The sequence below is a fragment of the Conger conger genome, chromosome 13 (genome assembly GCF_963514075.1).
Source record: "Conger conger chromosome 13, fConCon1.1, whole genome shotgun sequence".
NCBI classification, from domain to species: Eukaryota; Metazoa; Chordata; class Actinopteri; order Anguilliformes; family Congridae; genus Conger; species Conger conger.
Window position 1 is genome coordinate 23,890,674 of NC_083772.1, and position 17,054 is coordinate 23,907,727.

The 17,054-nt window shown below is 41.8% G+C and overlaps 2 protein-coding genes across 3 annotated transcripts in view; one reads left to right on the top strand and one right to left on the bottom strand.

The window, feature by feature from the left end:
* Positions 1-1,164, bottom strand: part of LOC133108513 (transmembrane 4 L6 family member 1) — a 28,336-nt gene extending 27,172 nt beyond the window's left edge. The window contains exon 1 of the mRNA XM_061218086.1: positions 1,089-1,164. The gene's annotated coding sequence lies outside the window, so the exon portion shown is untranslated. The remainder of the gene's footprint in view (positions 1-1,088) is intronic.
* A 32-nt stretch (positions 1,165-1,196) lies between these two features.
* On the top strand, positions 1,197-16,942 carry hephl1a (hephaestin-like 1a). Of its 2 annotated transcripts, XM_061216861.1 has the most exons (19): positions 1,197-1,563; positions 1,785-2,029; positions 3,978-4,190; positions 4,689-4,883; positions 5,295-5,549; positions 5,826-5,997; positions 6,257-6,396; positions 6,576-6,707; positions 6,805-7,010; positions 7,790-7,934; positions 8,823-9,035; positions 9,355-9,565; positions 10,024-10,163; positions 10,452-10,577; positions 10,964-11,070; positions 11,467-11,686; positions 13,523-13,662; positions 14,623-14,785; positions 15,511-16,942. In XM_061216861.1, the coding sequence occupies exons 1-19, from the start codon at positions 1,394-1,396 to the stop codon at positions 15,609-15,611; spliced, it is 3,294 nt and encodes a 1,097-aa protein (XP_061072845.1). In that variant the 5' UTR covers positions 1,197-1,393; the 3' UTR covers positions 15,612-16,942. The 2 variants fall into 2 exon arrangements, with proteins under 2 accessions (XP_061072845.1, XP_061072846.1); XM_061216862.1 differs by lacking the exon at positions 3,978-4,190.
* Positions 16,943-17,054: the final 112 nt, after the last annotated feature.

Here is a 17,054-nt window from a genome sequence, read left to right on the forward strand (position 1 = left end):
CCTTGCATGGCAGCCAATCGCTGTCGGTGTGTGAGTGTGTGTATGAATGGGTGAATGGAGAAACATCAATTGTACAGCGCTTTGGATAAAGGCGCTATATAAATGCCTGCCATTTACCATTTAATAGAGTGCTCGGAGTGTATATTACATATATAACTATACTGTCAAACTGGCAGTGCTGGCAAAAAGCAGATGGGCTCCCCCTCTGAGCTTGGTTCTGCTCAAGGTTTCTTCCTGTTCGTGAGGTCGTTTTTCCTTGCCACTGTCGCCCTAGGCTTGCTCTGAGGGGGTCTTAGGCCTGGGTCCTTTGTAAAGCTGCTTTGTGACAATCTAGTATTACACAAAGCGCTATACAAATAAAATTCAGTTGAATCAAAAATAGGCTGTGGCAGTCAATCACTGATTAATTGGCATTAACAGGCCCAAAGTGTGCCAAGAAAACATTCCCCACACCATTACACCACCGCCACCAGCCTGGAATGTTGACACAATGCAGGTTGGATCCATGGATTCATGCTGTTGGTGCCAAATTCTGACCCTACCATCTGTATGCCTCAGCAGAAACTGAGATTCATCAGACCAGGCTATGTTTTTCCAGTCTTCAACTGTCCTGTTTTGGTGAGCCTGTGCCCACTGTTGTGCATGAAAAACTCAGATAAGCAGCTACAGAAATACTAAAACCAGCCCACCTGCCACCAACAATCATGCCACATTCAAAATTTCACATTCACATTTTTCCCCCATTCTGATGGTTGATGTGAACACTAACTGAAGCTACTGGCCCATATCTGCATGACTTTATGCATTGCACAGCTGACACATAATTGACTGATCAGATAATTGCATGAATAAGTAGCTGTTCCTAATAAAGTGCTCAGTGAGTGTATATTGCGCATTATGGACACGTGAACGCGAACTGCTTACAGCCGCAGTTTTCCTCAGACTTGAACCTTAGATTACCCGTCGCGTTCTACCCCTCGTGACGGAGGCGAAGAAAAACAGTGACCTACTTTGTAATACTTCCACAGTGAAGTGTTCTGGATGAAGTACTACAGTGGCAGTAGAATGTGAGAGCCTACAAAACTCACAGTGGGTCCTTAGGGAGTCATTGTTGTGGCGTGCAATAGTCTGTTTTGTATCCGGCAATACAAGGAGAACCACATGGTGGAAATTCCGAGATTTCAGCAGCAGTTGCGCTGTCGCCTCCGCTGAAAGCTTCACTGTCCTAACTCAGTCGAACTGGGAGGAGCTTGAAAAATGGTGGGGTCTTCCCGAGTTCCCGTAAACATCGCTTCCGTTTCTGGCTGAAACCACGGCCGAGTTTCATAACCCGGTGCCTGTCTTGCACTGAGAATAAAACTGTTCATAGGATGAGCTACTGTTCAAAGTTGTGATGGACCAGTTACATAGCCGATGGGTGTTGCATCTTTTCACTTTTTACATAAAGTTCTCAGTTATCGAATGCATCTCCAGAACCTACTACATTGGAATAAAAGAGGAAACTTGGAACTATGCTCCGACTGGCAAAAATCTTATTACTGGTAAACCAGTTGTCGAGGACAAGTGAGATTATTATTATTATTATTATTATTATTATTATTATTATTATTATTGTTGTTGTTGTTGTTGTTGTTGCTGTTTGAGCGGAGCCTAGCTACTTTTTGTGCCTCTATGGGGAATAAACTGATGAATCAGATTCCGATTGCAATTATGTGTTTAATATCGTCTATCCTCACTCGCGGCTCATTTTAAAGTGGTGCTTCTGAATTCTGCGTGTTTGCCAGGCAAGCATCCATTTTTCTGCAGCAGGACCAACACCGCATTGGAAGTGTCTACAAGAAAGCAATTTACAAGGAATTCACGGATTTGAACTACGATCAGGAAATTGTCAAACCGGATTGGCTGGGATTTCTCGGTCCAGTTCTGAGGGCAGAAGTGGATGATGTCATACTTGTCCACTTGAAGAACTTTGCTTCAAGACCATATTCCCTGCATCCACATGGTGTTTTCTATGAGAAAGACTCTGAAGGTACAACACGTGAATACACAAACATTTCTTAAATGTTTTTTTTATTTATTTTGCAACTTGCAGTATGTGGTATTGAGATACTACTAGATAAAGAACAGAGGCTATACCACATACAAATATCTGTGCCATTTTATTAACAGTTATTGCTATTGGTTCTCATTGGGCTGTGTTTTTGTGATGAAATTGTATTTATTAGGAAAAAAATACAGCGAAAGACTTGTAACAGCCTGTACTTAGGTTGTTTCCTGTTTCAAGGCTTATGTTTAAGGCATATGCTTGTTACTTTCAGATTACTTTTTACTCAGTGAGCAAAATGTAAAAAATTTGAAAAATCTAGCACAAAAGGAAAAGTAGGTCTTTCTTTTTGCTTGACAAATTAAAAAAAGTGCTGTTATACTTAACACTTGTATAATATATACTCAGTTATCACTTAACACATGTGATACACATGTACACCAGCTTGTTAATGCAAATATTTAATCAGCTAATCATGTGGCAGCAACTAAATGCATAAAAGCACGCAGACGTGGTCAAGAGGTTCCGCTAGTTTTTCAGACCAAATGTCAGAATGGGGAAGAAATGTGATCTAGGTGACTTTGACCGTTTGATTGTTGGTACCAGACAGGATGGTTTGAGTATCTCAGAAACTGCTGATCTCCTGCATTCTCTAGCATTTGCAGAGAATGGTGGGGAAAACAAAAAACATCCAGTGAGCAGCAGTTCTGCAGGCAGATGCGTTGTTAATGAGAGAGGTACGAGGAGAAAGGCCAGAATGGTCAAAGATGACAGGAAGGTGACAGTAGCACAAATAACCACGCATTAAAACAGTGGTATACAGAAGAGCATCTCTGACCCCACAACGTGTCAAACCTCTCAGTGGATAGGCTACAGCAGCAGAAAAAATATGTATAATAAATGGCTAATAAAGTACTCACAGAGTTTATAGTTATTATGTGCTTTATTAAACAAACACCTGAATTTTGATAACAGTGCTCAGCTCTGTTGGAGTGATTTTAATTCCATTGTACAGATGCCTAACATGCAGAATTAAAGGCGGTTGTTGTGATCATTATCACATAATATCTTTGACTAACAAAATATAAGATTGCATTTACATCTTAGGACATTTAGCAGACACTTACAGTGAAATCTGTAAGTATTTGGATAGCGACACATATTTTGCTGTTTCCAGTCATAGACATCAGGCAGTCATTGATTGCAAAGGATTTGCAACAAAATATTGAATATTATGACTATTTCAGCTTGTGCTAATCTCCAATTACTTATGGTCTCCTAAAAATGGGGGGGGGGGACTTTGTATAAAAAGGGTTGTAATTCCTACCCAGTTCACCCAATATGGATGTAAAACCCCTCAAATTAAAGTTGAGAGTCTGAACATTATCTGCACACAGGGTTCTATGTTTAAAATTATGTTTGTTTGCTGGAGTATCGGACAAAAACAACAACAAAGGTGTTTGTCCAAATACTGCACCATAATTCACTTATAAAGGTTACATTCCTTACAGTCAGCTAGATATTTACTGAAGCAAGTCAGGTTAAGTACCTTGCCCAAGGGTGCAATGGCAGTACCCACCTGGGAAATAAATTTACAACCTGAGTTACTAACACTATTCCCTAACCATTGTGCTACACTGCAGGTCCCGTTTACACAGCAATGACATGACAATTCCAGGCATCTTTCAGACCCTGATTGTTATAACACTTTTGTAAATCAACGCTTTGCATTACAGCCCTGTAATGGGGGCTAGACAAAACCTGAAGGGATTAGCCTGTGGGTTTGAACAGCCAGTCAATGAAAATTCTGGGTTTTTTTTTTACTCCAACCTGGTCTTAAAGGATTTAAACAGACAATGATAACTTGTTTCCCAGTTATTGGTGTTGCAATGGTAAGATTGATGTGAAGTGATGGAATGTGTGTGTGTCTTAGGGGCTCTGTATCCTGACGGGACCAGAGGGAGATTTAAGCATGATGACGCGGTTCCTCCAGGGGAGAACTACACCTACACATGGATTGTGAAACCAGAGTACGCTCCCACTGATGGGGATGCCAATTGCCTTACCTGGGTCTACCACTCCCATGGTGACGCTCCGCGGGACATCTCCTCTGGCCTCATCGGGGCTCTCCTCACCTGTAAAAAAGGTCCTGCCACAGCACTTCCTGCCTAAAACATCTAGACATGGACTTTTCTCATGGCTCTCTATGAGGCATTGGTCTGATTGGTAATGGTAAATCGGCACATGATGGTTCAGTGGCATTATATTATCCAAAAAGGTCAAGGTAAAAATCTTGTTTCATTGCTTGTCATAAGTATTCACAAAGGGGTCTATAATAAGCTTGAATAAATGTAAAGAGCCCTTTGGCATATTTGGACACACTGGGGTTTCAGCAGTCTTCTTGAATTGGGATTTGAACTAAGCACCTTCTTGCATCCTAGGTATTATATTGGATCTTATTTTCTATTCTATATGCAGGACCTGGACTTAAACCTAACATGCAGACATCAAATGATTTGAATGCACATCGACAATTACCCCCCCCCCCCCCCCCCCAACCACACAGGTTCTCCCACATATCTCCAACCCATTTGCTCCCAATGTTATGGCCATGTACTCACCTGTCTGTGCCTCTGTGCTTCAGGCACCCTGCTGCAAAAATATGGTCAATCCAGCAGGCTGGGCCGGGCTGACGTGGACAGGGACTTCTTCCTGATGTTCAGTGTGGTGGATGAGAACCTCAGCTGGTACCTAGAGGAGAACATCGAGACGTTCTGCTCAGATCCAGCAGGCGTCGACCATGAGGACGAGGACTTTCAGGAGTCCAACAAGATGCACGGTGCGTGGCTCTGCAGGGCAGCCATCAACACTGACTGCAACCATCAATGATACAATATACAACAATATACAACAATATACAATTGTGGCCAGTCAAAGATTTGCTCTGTGTGGCAAGATACTATCTGAGAAGCTATATTATCATTTGGTGAATTTTCATTCAGTTATATTTGAGAGCACCATCACTGGCAATTACAATTGAATGAAAATACAGCAGGATTTGTATTTGGCAGTGAGAATAATGTATATCACTACACACAATAAGTGATACAATGGCTGTCATTGTTTTTGTTTTTTTTATGTTTATATTTTTGAATGAAAGCTGAAGCAACAGACAGACAGCAGATGTTTTGCAAAGCTGACAAAGCACACTACTGGGCCGTTTTTCAGTCTCATTGTCTGTTTTCTGCAGCCATTAATGGGTATGTGTTTGGGAACCTGCCCAACATGGAGGTGTGTCTGAAGCGGAACGTGTCCTGGCATCTTTTCGGTATGGGAAATGAGGTGGACATCCACTCTGCTTACTTCCATGGGCACACCGTGCTAGACAGGGGTCACCGCACCGATGTCATCAGCCTGTTCCCAGCTACCTTTGTCACAGCAGAGATGATCCCTAGGACAACTGGGAAATGGATGCTGAGCTGCCAAGTCAATGACCACATAAAAGGTCAATTTTCCTTTTGCTTCTAAATGGTATTAGTACTGTGTGAAAGCTCTGTTTAAATACTAGTCTTGAGTCTACACTTGCACTACATCTACACGCACTACACTTTAAAGCCTGGAACTGCCATCTTTTTAAAGTATTTGAACACTATTTCCCCATTTAAAAAGAAACTTAAGTAAAAAATGTCATGCCTTTTCTTTTTTGAAGAATTTGAAGTGCATGAAATCCTAGTATAATATTTGATCACTGTTGCGGATGTTCATACATTTGTGTTCACAGCTGGGATGCAAGCCTTTTACCAGGTCTCAGCCTGTGGAAGTGAACATGGTCTTGGAGAGTCCCCTGCTGGCAGAATTCGGCAGTACTACATTGCTGCAGAAGAGGAACTTTGGAATTATGCACCACTTGGGATTGATACTTTTTTCAATTTGTCTCTAAATGACCCCGGAAGGTGTGTTGGGTGGAGAGGCCTCATTCATTTGTAAAACTTATGTAGCCCATAGTAAATAGTAAATAAATAGTGTAATTATATTTTTAAATATTAGATATCCATAAAAGTTACTTGATTCATGACAGCCATTACTATTTCACTTCTGACTTTACACTTTAACATTAATTCATTTTATTTTGAGTAGTGAGTGGTGGGGAAGTCATACAGCTACTTTGATAATAGTCATGTTTCATGCAGTGTGTCACTCCTCTCTCTGTAGCCACTCTGAAGTGTTCTTTGGTACAAGCAATGGCAGGTTAGGAGGTGTGTATAAAAAGGTTCGCTATATTGGGTACACTGATGATACCTTCACCACCAAGAAACACAGAACTGCTGAAGAAGAGCACCTTGGAATTCTGGGTAAGCCATCTTTCCACATCTCATTCAACTTCAAGATAATTTATGTTTTTATGTTGTTTGTTTTCAAGGTTAAAATGTACACTCATGATCATTTCATACTCTATTGTTCATGAGAAATATGTTACCACATTAACATGTTGACCACTAACCACTCTCTTGGTGCTAACCTTTTCCCTCAGGCCCCATAATCAGAGCTGAAACTGGTGATGTTATTGAAGTTACATTCGTAAACAAAGCCAATAAAGCTTACAGCCTCCAGCCCCATGGCCTGCAATATGACAAAACATATGAGGGGGCCAGCTATTCAGATGGTAAGATCTCACAGTCTGTGTGATCTGTGCATTGGAGAACAAGAGTCAGCCTCCTTGCAGCCAGCTTAGTATGTCTGTGTGTTTTGGATTCTATCAGATGCCCAGAGGAATGGGTCACATGTACACCCAGGCCACAGATTCACCTATGTGTGGAGAGTGATGGAGGGTCCCTCTCCTAGTGACCCTGCATGCATCTCCTATATGTACTACTCCTCTACCAACCCTGTTGAAGACACCAGCTCTGGGCTCATAGGCCCCCTGCTTGTGTGCAGAAAGGATGCACTGGATGAAAGTGGGTCACAGGTACACATGGACACCTCTTCTATGGTCACTTTATTCCTCCTCTGCAGCTATTTCACTGTGACCCCTCTTCTAGGGGCAGTTCTGTTTGACACCTCCTCAATGACCATTTCTGCTTTGCACCTCTTCTAGGATTCTTTCCCCTTTCCTCTATTGCCATTTGATGTTATATCTTTTCTATGGCCAATCCAGAGTTGCTTCAGACCATTTCCCATTTACACCTCCATAAGACAGTTTCTCCATTACACTTTCTTTAGGGCCATTTCACTGGTAAAGCTGCGTTTTTGTCTCAGCTGAGCTTGTGTGAGGATACTCTCACACGCCATGACACGCCCCCGGGGCGGGGAATATCGCTTTTCACCAGCATTTTATTTGTCTCACAGGAGTGGGAAAGTGAGCGAGAGCAAGAGCGAACTTATAAATAAATAAAAAGGTCTTCGTCTATCACCCTCACGGGATCAGGGTCAAAACAACAAACTAAAATAATCAAGGCCAACAAAACCAAACTGTAGCTTTCGCTTTGTCGCTTTCAGCCCTGCATCGTCTGTGGTTCCCTGGTCTCAGACTACTGCCGGAAAGAGCATACCTAGTCCAGGGGTGTGCCTACTTAACCAGTAGGCGTGGCACTCGCATTGCCCTGCCTCCTTCCCGCAAACCGAGCCCCACCTGCCACAGACACATTTGTTTATACTGGTGCAATGGAGTGTGCTCTCCCGGTATTTGACAAGAAGGAGTCAATTATCAGGACTGATGGACAATGTGTTTCCTGTTCCATGTTTCAGAAAGAGGTGGACAGAGAGTTCTTCCTGCTCTTTTCTGTGATCGATGAGAACCTCAGTTGGTACCTGGAGGAAAACATTCAGAGATTTGGAAATAATCAATCTGACCCAGAAAATGAGGACTTTCAGGAAAGCAATATAATGCACGGTAATTAAATTGCTTTCTGCTGAATGGATTTTGTATGCATTGATTAAGCTATATTTCATATTCATTTTATATATATATATGTAATTCCCGTGTACATTACCGATCAAAAGTTTGGAATCACCTTGTCTTTTTATGCTTTTTCTGATTTCATATTTTATTTTCTCAATGGAAAACATATTCAGGAGAAACCATTCTTTTAGTATCTACAGCATATCTGGCAGCAGCATGATGGTTTGAGGTTCATCTGATACCTTGGACCTTTGATGGCCATTTAGCCAACAAATTTGTTCCATACTGTATCAGCATAATTTACAGCTGAATCCAGTCCAACCCCCCAATTCCCTTCGAGATCAATTCAAATGCAAAGAGTTTTAGTATCGTTTGTAGGACAATCAGAAATTAAGATATCCAGACTCTGATGATATTGATAGGACACAGACAACAGGAAGTCAAGGCATGCAAAGGATATGCAACCAAATACAAAACATGACACTTTTATCTGACATTATGTTAATTTTTCTCAAGCATTAAAAAGTGCCATAATTACTGCACGGTGAAACCAAAATGTATAAAAATACCCTTTAACAAAAGCTGTGAGTCTGCGCTTTGACCACATGTGAATTTGTTTGATTACAAACAGAGAAAATAAAATATTAAATCAGAAAAAGCAAACTTTTGGGTTGCTTTCCAAACTTTTGAATAGCAGTGTATATAAATGTGGTATGCTTCTATCTACTTACTCTGTACTCTGGATTTTGTACCTGTATTTGAGGGATAAGGCATTTCATATTATGTAAAATGGTGTAATATAGAATGTGTCTGTGAAAAGGTACGCCAGCCTGGTGATACTGTGTGTGTGTGTGTGTGTGTGTGTGTGTGTGTACGCAGCTGTAAATGGATTTATGTATGGTAGTCTCCCTGGCCTGGAGCTGTGTGTTGGGGAGCGTGTCTCCTGGCACATGCTGGGTCTGGGCACGGAGGTGGACATCCATGGGGTCTACTTCCTGGGCAACACCTTCCAACGAGAAGGCATGACCCGGGACACCCTCAGCTTATTCCCTCACACCACGGTGACTGTTACCATGATACCAGACAATGATGGTGAGCCCTGCTGCCTATGGCTCGAGAGGGGTATCATTTACCAAACACATGTAGTTAACATAGTTCCCATGTTGACTACTGCAATAATTTAATAAATTATATACATGTAACTTGGCTCAAAATATAGCAGAATTCATTAATTTTTTCCAAAACTGGCTACAGCAGACTTTGAGATTTGTAGATTACAAATTTATAGTGGCCTGATCCTCCACATCTTGCACGTATGTGGACTGTACTGTTGGTTAATTGCTTGATTTTTGCATGATACTAATTGTTGACTGCCTCACATTGATCTGTGATTTCTGAACTCTCCTGGCAGGTAAGTTTGCGGTGGCCTGCAGGACTAGCGATCACCACCAGGCTGGGATGAGGAATCACTACTGGGTGAAGATTTGTGAACGGCAGGATGTCCCACACGTAAGGGCTCCCCGGGCTACAGTGCAATACTTCATTGCTGCTGAAGAGGTGGAGTGGGACTACTCCCCCAGCAGGAGCTGGGAACTCGAGCTACATAATAATACTGCAGACAGGTAAGGCAATGCTCTCCACATCTCTTTCCACCCACTGGGTCACATACACAGGTGTGCATCTCGCCATCACTCCTGCACCAATCTGCTAACATCTCAGTAATGGCTCACCTGGGGCGCAAATACGCTGACAGTACATGTTCAAAAGAATTTAGTTATTAGCACATTCAAAGCGCTTTTATTCTTGTCCAGTAAGGTGACTCCTTGTTCAGTAAGACTCCTATGAATTTGACATCCTTCACCTTAGCATAAGAAATGCAGCTGTTATGGGCCAGTAGGACTTCAGAAATAATGTATGCCCATCCTTTAAGAAGAAGAAAAAAGAATGTGGTTCACTTCAATGTGGCAGCTTTTACTTGCATTACTAAGAGATACTTGACATTGTTATGTGACAGACTTAAATTAGAAAGGGATTTCCTTTAGGTTGTGAATAAAAAAGATGACAATAAATTGCCTTTCAGTCCTGGAAATATATTTGTCGGAAAAGGGCCCAATCTGATTGGCTCTAAGTACAAGAAGGTTGTGTACAGGGAGTACACAGATGCTACCTTCCGGACACGCAAAGCCAAGTCAGCAGACGAGCAACATCTGGAGATTCTTGGTACAACCTCTCCCTCTACTTCACCCCAATCCCTGATCCCTTCTGACATTAAACTGAGACAGTCACCACACCTAAAAATATTTTAGTTAAATGATAGTTTTACCACAAATTGTCTCTTTGGATATAGGTATCACCTTGTCGGGTATTATACTAGAAAATAGCTTTCACATATTATACTGGCAACTGCTTGTGGGTTACTATGAAATAAACAAACCTCTTTATTGGACCATCCTGATGTACCATCTCATGGAGCAGTACTCTGTGTTTATGTGTGTGTCCTTACTGCAGGTCCAATTATCAGGGCAGAAACAGGAGAGAGTATTCTGGTGAACTTCAAGAACAAGGCAAGCAGACCATATTCTATGCATGCCCATGGAATAAAAGCACACGGCAAAAACATACCTATCCAGCCAGGTGAGCGGTGGCACCATCTTTGTCTTTTATTTTTATTCGAGAAATATGTTGTCTTTTAAAAGTGCACTCATGTATTTATTTTTGCTTTGACATGTCATCATGTGCCAGTGATGTATCTTGTTTTTATTCCCTCTGAGTTTATTGGCGCAGTTTGAGAAAAAATTAAATGTACAGAGTTCAGAATTCAGAGTACCTTCAATGCTTGGTAACCTGTGCTAATTTAGGCTAATAATAGATTCAGTTGTGTAGTTAGAGGTAAGGACAGAGAAAAAAGAATATCTCAGGCACTCTTAGGAAAGGGTTCCTTTGTCCATGTTCACATACAGTAATATTTTTTTATTTAGTTTTTTTCAAGTATCAGATCTTTTTTTCTTTGTATATAAAAGGCAGAATGAAACAATACCAATGGGATGTTCCAGAACGATCTGGACCTGGACCTTCAGACCCAAACTGTATCACCTATGTATATTACTCAATAGTTGATTATGTCAAGGTGAGAGAGACTATGTTTGAACTGCTATGTATATTGGACACAGAAGTTATTAAAATTGGTTATGAAACACAACCTTTTTTTCACCCAATTTATAAATAAATAAAAAAACACGTGTTGACAGATCTTTTCAAATGTCAGTTAACCACATACTTGATTCTGACTCAATTCCAATTGTCTGGAAATTACCTGTGCATGGGTATGCATATTAGATTAGATCCAAGTGATTTCTAATACATCATATGTCACAGTATGTCAGGACTTCGGTTTCCTTGGACATAATTGTGAAGCCATTGGCCTCCCTTCCAAAAATAAATTGCAATGTTCTTTCATTTCCAATCCAGCACACAGCCTGTGCCCTAACCAGTATATAATGAACTGTCTCTGGGTTGGTTTCAGGACATGTTCAGTGGACTGATCGGACCTCTGGTCATCTGCAGGGAGGGGACTCTGGATGAAAGCAGACAGAGGCAGGACATAGACCGGGAGTTCGCTCTGCTGTTCATGGTGTTTGATGAGAATGAATCATGGTACCTGGAGGATAACATCCAGACCTACATGGACAAACCCCCAGATGCCGCAGACATGGACAAGTTTGAGGAGAGCAACAAAATGCATGGTAGGAAACCTTATACGTATGTTGGTCCAAGTGTCTAAATGATATAACCGCATTGCCTGGCGACTGCTAGACCCCCATCAGTCTGGCTTCAGATCGGGCCACTCGACAGAGACTGCGCTCCTCTCCGTCAGTGAGTCACTCCATGCCGCACGAGCAGCCTCCCTCTCCTCTGTCCTCATTCTTCTAGATCTCTCTGCTGCCTTCGACACTGTGGATCACTCCATCCTCCTGTCTGCCCTGTCAGCAACGGGCATCTGTGGCACAGCCCTGGACTGGATTGAGTCCTACCTCTCTGGTCACTCCTTCCAGGTTGCCTGGGCTGGTTCGGTATCGACACCTCGGCCCCTCGCCACAGGAGTTCCCCAGGGCTCAGTCCTAGGCCCGCTTCTTTTTTCTCTTTACACTCGCTCCCTTGGCCCTGTGATCACTGCACATGGGCTATCCTACCACTGCTACGTGGATGATACCCAACTCTTCGTCTCGTTCCCGCCGTCTGATACGCATGTTTCAGCCTGTATCTCTGCTTGCCTGAGGGACATCCAGAGCTGGATAGACAACCACCATCTAAAGCTCAACCCAGGTAAGACTGAAATGATACTCATCCCTGCTAATACCTCTCCTCATCTGGATCTCTCCATTTCCCTCGGGGATACCACACTCACGCCATCACCCAGTGCAAGAAACGTCGGCGTGGTGATGGACAGCAGACTGTCCCTTTCCGATGACATTGCGGCGGTGACCCGGTCTTGCAGGTTCTTCCTATACAACATACGGAGAATCTGCCCCTTTCTCACCCCCTACTCGACCCAGCTCCTGGTCCAAGCGATGGTTCTATCCCGCCCGGACTACTGCAATTCCCTCTTGGCTGGCCTCCTAGCGTCCGCCATCAGACCCCTCCAACTTATCCAGAATGCAGCAGCTCGTCTGGTCTTCAACCTTCCCAAATACTCACACGTCACCCCCCTGCTTACTTCCCTCCACTGGCTGCCTGTCATGGCTCACATCAAATTCAAAACATTGGTGCTAGCCTTCCAAGCAGTTAAGGGGTCTTCCCCAGCTTATCTACAAACAATCATCAGACCCTACACCCCTGCCAGACCTCTTCGTTCAGCCTCCACAGGCCGCTTGGCACCTCCCCCTCTCCGAACCTCCACCTCACGCTCACGACTACTGTCTGTTCTGGCTCCACGGTGGTGCAATGAACTCCCCGTTGAGGTCAGAACTGAAGAATCTCTCCCCACCTTCAAGCGCAAGCTGAAGACACACCTCTTCAAGCAGCACCCCTCCCCATCCCTCCCTACCTCCCTGTGAACCTTAATTGTTGTCTCTGTGACTTGCTTTGTGTATTGGTATTTTTAGTTAGCTAGGTAAGCAGTGTTTGGATAGTGAACTTTGGTCACTTTTGCTCTGTTGTTTGTTTCTTTGTTCAAAATAAATAAATAAAAATTGGCCCTTGTCCTTATCTTTGTTGTACAGGTAGCAGTTGAAATTGTACTTCCCTCTAGGGTCTTTCAGCGAACTTATCCCTGGTTATGGGTATGCACTTTGTTGTACGTCGCTCTGGATAAGAGCGTCTGCCAAATGCCAATAATGTAATGTAATGTAACTTGTGTGCGTTTGGTAAGTTGTGCATATACTTGCTTAGACCCTGACACTTGTATTTACACAGTCTTCAATTTCATCAGTAATCTCTCATTACAGACAATTTTTTGTTCAGTAGGTCTTGGTCCTGACAATACTAACATCATGTTGACACTCAAACTAACATCCATGTTACCCCACCCTCAGTACAGTGAAGGAGTAATGTTGTATGTTGTTTACTCTGTCTCTTCTCAGCCATCAATGGAAAGCTCTATGGTAATCTCAATGGCCTGATTATGATAGAAGGGGAAAAGACCAACTGGTACCTTCTGGGGATGGGCAATGAAGTGGATATGCACACCGTTCATTTCCATGCACAGAGCTTCATATACAAGGTGCAGTTGAATATACACATTGTTAAAGATAAAATTTCTGTATGTCTGTCATGTTTGGTGTCTTTGAAATATTGTGCTTTAGTGGTATTAATAGGTGACAGGCCCAGATTGAGTGGCTGTGAGTGGCTACAGGAATCTCTGGAAAACAGCTATTGTGATCAGTAGTCTAGACACGACAATAAACATAGGGGGAGAAAACAAACAAGTGGTTATTTCCAAGAGTATGACATTTTTTCAAAACAATTTGTTCCATATTATTTGGCTTCCTACCAGCCAACAGTAATGGTCTTCTATGGCTTAGTGTTGCACCTACCCATTGCACCTAGACCAATGCCAATGAATGTATGTTGTTACTGTTACTGTTATTGCTGTAAAGTTTGGCAGGAGGCTGGTTCGCCACTTTGGAGCAAAATTTAAACAGTGTATGAACTTGAACTTTCATCCTTTTCACTTTTGTGCACCAGATTTATACCTTTATTTAAGTTGGGCTTGTTGTAGGCACGTAACACTAGCTGGCAACGTCTGGTCTCATGTACTATACTTTGGGTAGCCACCAAGGAAAACAATAGGGTAGCCCCGGAGGGTTAAATAGAGTGTCACATTTCAAATAACACAAAGGAAAAATGTGTCCATTTTAAAGCCGTGGTACATTTCAATGTGAACTCTTGATTTTATTACGTCATATGTTAGTGTCTATATTTGGCTACACAGGCTACACAGGCTGCTCATATGCCACACCCATGGCACTCCTACTAATTCCACTTATGTTTGGCATAAAAACCTTGCCGTCTGACAATAGGAGTGCAACCAAACCGTCATTATGAACCTCCCTGTTTAAACACAGTTGTCCTTCCATTTATTGCTCACTGATTGTATATGCTGTGGCTGTTAAGTCACCAGACTCTCACAGGAATTGAGTTGGACCAAAGTGATACTTTACACCTTCCATGCCCACTATAGACTGACCATACCCACCGTGCAGATGTCTATGACCTGTTCCCGGGAACATTCCAGACAGTGGAGTTGACTGCAGGGAATCCTGGGGAGTGGTTATTACATTGTCATGTGACGGATCACATCCATGCTGGCATGGAGACAACCTTCATCATCCTGAGTAGCAACGGTGAGGGGTATTGATGGGCAGCTACAGACCAAAGTGGTGTTGGTGGAGGGGCTGTTGATATTCAAGATGTACTGTACAGTAGAAGTGTATTCATATTTTGCATACAAATAAATATAAATACATAATAGCATTATGATCTTTTAGAATATGCTTTCATGTAGGTACAGTGCTGTGAAAAATATGTGCCTCCTTCCTGATTTACTCTATTGCATATTTTTCACACTGAATGGTTCAGATCTTTAAAAAAAATGGAACAATAGACAAAGGGAACCTGTGTAAATACAAACCCCATTTTTGATTGAGATGATGGATGATTTATTTAATAAATGAAAATTGTTTCAAAGGAAATCTGGAAGGCGGCAAATACTTTTTCACAGCACTGTAAATGTCAAACTGCAGTACTGTACAGTAAGCGAAAATGGCTAAATATTTTCCAAAAAGAAAACTTTGGAAAGTAATCTTGGTCGGAAATAGTACTTAAGAGGAAAGTGACATCCTGTTGGAAACCTCTTGCGTTTCAAACAAATTACACAAGTGCAATATTGAGCTGTGAACTTCCCAGGAATTACTTTCTGTCTATTTTTCATCACAAAGAAGCGGGCGCTCTTATAATGGTAATGCCATCACCGTATATTGTAAAATATATTATAATTAGATAATATCTGTAATTTATGAGTTTTTCACACTTTCATTGTTATCCTCTTTGTGATTTTCTTTTCTTCCAGCCGCTCCTGCACTGAAAAGCGCCCTGCTGCCCTGTGACATGGGAGCAGCAGCATCACTGCTGGCCTTCATAGGACTGGGACTCCTGGCAGCATCAGTTTAGGCTCCAAGAGAGGAAACTTTTACAGTGGACAGAAACATACTAATGTCATCTTAAACATAACATTTAATTCAGGAACTTCATATGGCTCATATCTTGCTCCTGTTTGTTATTTAAGGAAAGAAACAGTGGACATACCGGCAGATTTTGTGGATGCCCTTAAGTCCAAATGTAAGATTCTATCAAGTTCAATTGATATACCTCTACTCAGGTTATATTACATCTTGAATTTATACTGTATGCAATGAGAGCTTTACCTATAGTATATAGCTGCCATAGCTGAACACCAAACATCTTAATTGACTTTACTTTAAGTAAAGTTTGGTCATGTTCTTCTTCCAATACTGACCCTAAAATTGGCTTGATAGATTTGCAAGTTGCATACATGTTTTCTGAAGATTGTTGACTAGGGCGGAGCATATTCAATGTTCTACTTTTGTAGCACTCACAGAGATTCACGCTGTTAATATTTTCGATTAAATTTAGAGGAAGAAGCATTGCACCTTTAAAGATAGGCAACACTGAACTGAATACATTCAACTGCACTTTGACTGCACTTCCCCATAGCTTTATATTAAAGGGGAGAACTGACCTTATATCATTATAGAATGGTGATGTACAGCATGCTTTTTAAGCCAGATTTTGTGTGTCTTTGAGCTTAGTGCTACAGCCCTCAGTTCAGGAGAGTGTAGACAATTACATTTTCTCCCCCAAAATGTGATGTAAAGCTGCTGCTTTTCACTCTGCAGTCCACCAGTCAAGCTTGCACTGACATTGGTCCAGAGGAAGAAACAAATGTGTAGTTTGTGTTGTCAGACTGTGGATGCCCAAAATGACCAGAGGGGGTTGCTGGTGTGTGAGGAGATGTCCCACTGACAGTATCACCTTCCATTTCTCAAGAGACATTTATGCACCGCTCTACACTCAGACACGGTCCAGATTGGATTCCAAAGGAGTGGGGTCCACACACATTAACAATGCATTAACAGCATGAGCAAATTAGCAGCCCTTTAAAATGTTTTAACAAATTCCTTTTTTCTACATTACATGCATTGTATTTTTATTAGTGAATGTATTCGATACACAAGAACATTTGTAACTTATAAAAGAGTGAAAACTGAGGGTGATTTATTGGGGAAATTCCTACTTCTAAGTAGGTCCTTGTATTCTTTTATCTGATCTATTATGCTTATCCTGCACCTTAAATGGATTGTGAGGGAATTTTTCATGAATATGATTTCAGTAATTCAGAAATTCATTGTCTTCCCTCTCCCTTTTCCCCATGTTTATGATTGCTACTCCTTATGTGAAAAATCATTTTAAATCATAGTAAATGTTGTTGTGTAATGATTTCACTTTCAACTGACTGAATCATCAAAAGAAGAACAAATAATGTGGTAAACACGATTAAATATAAAACAGCATTGCATTTGTTTCTTTCCTAAT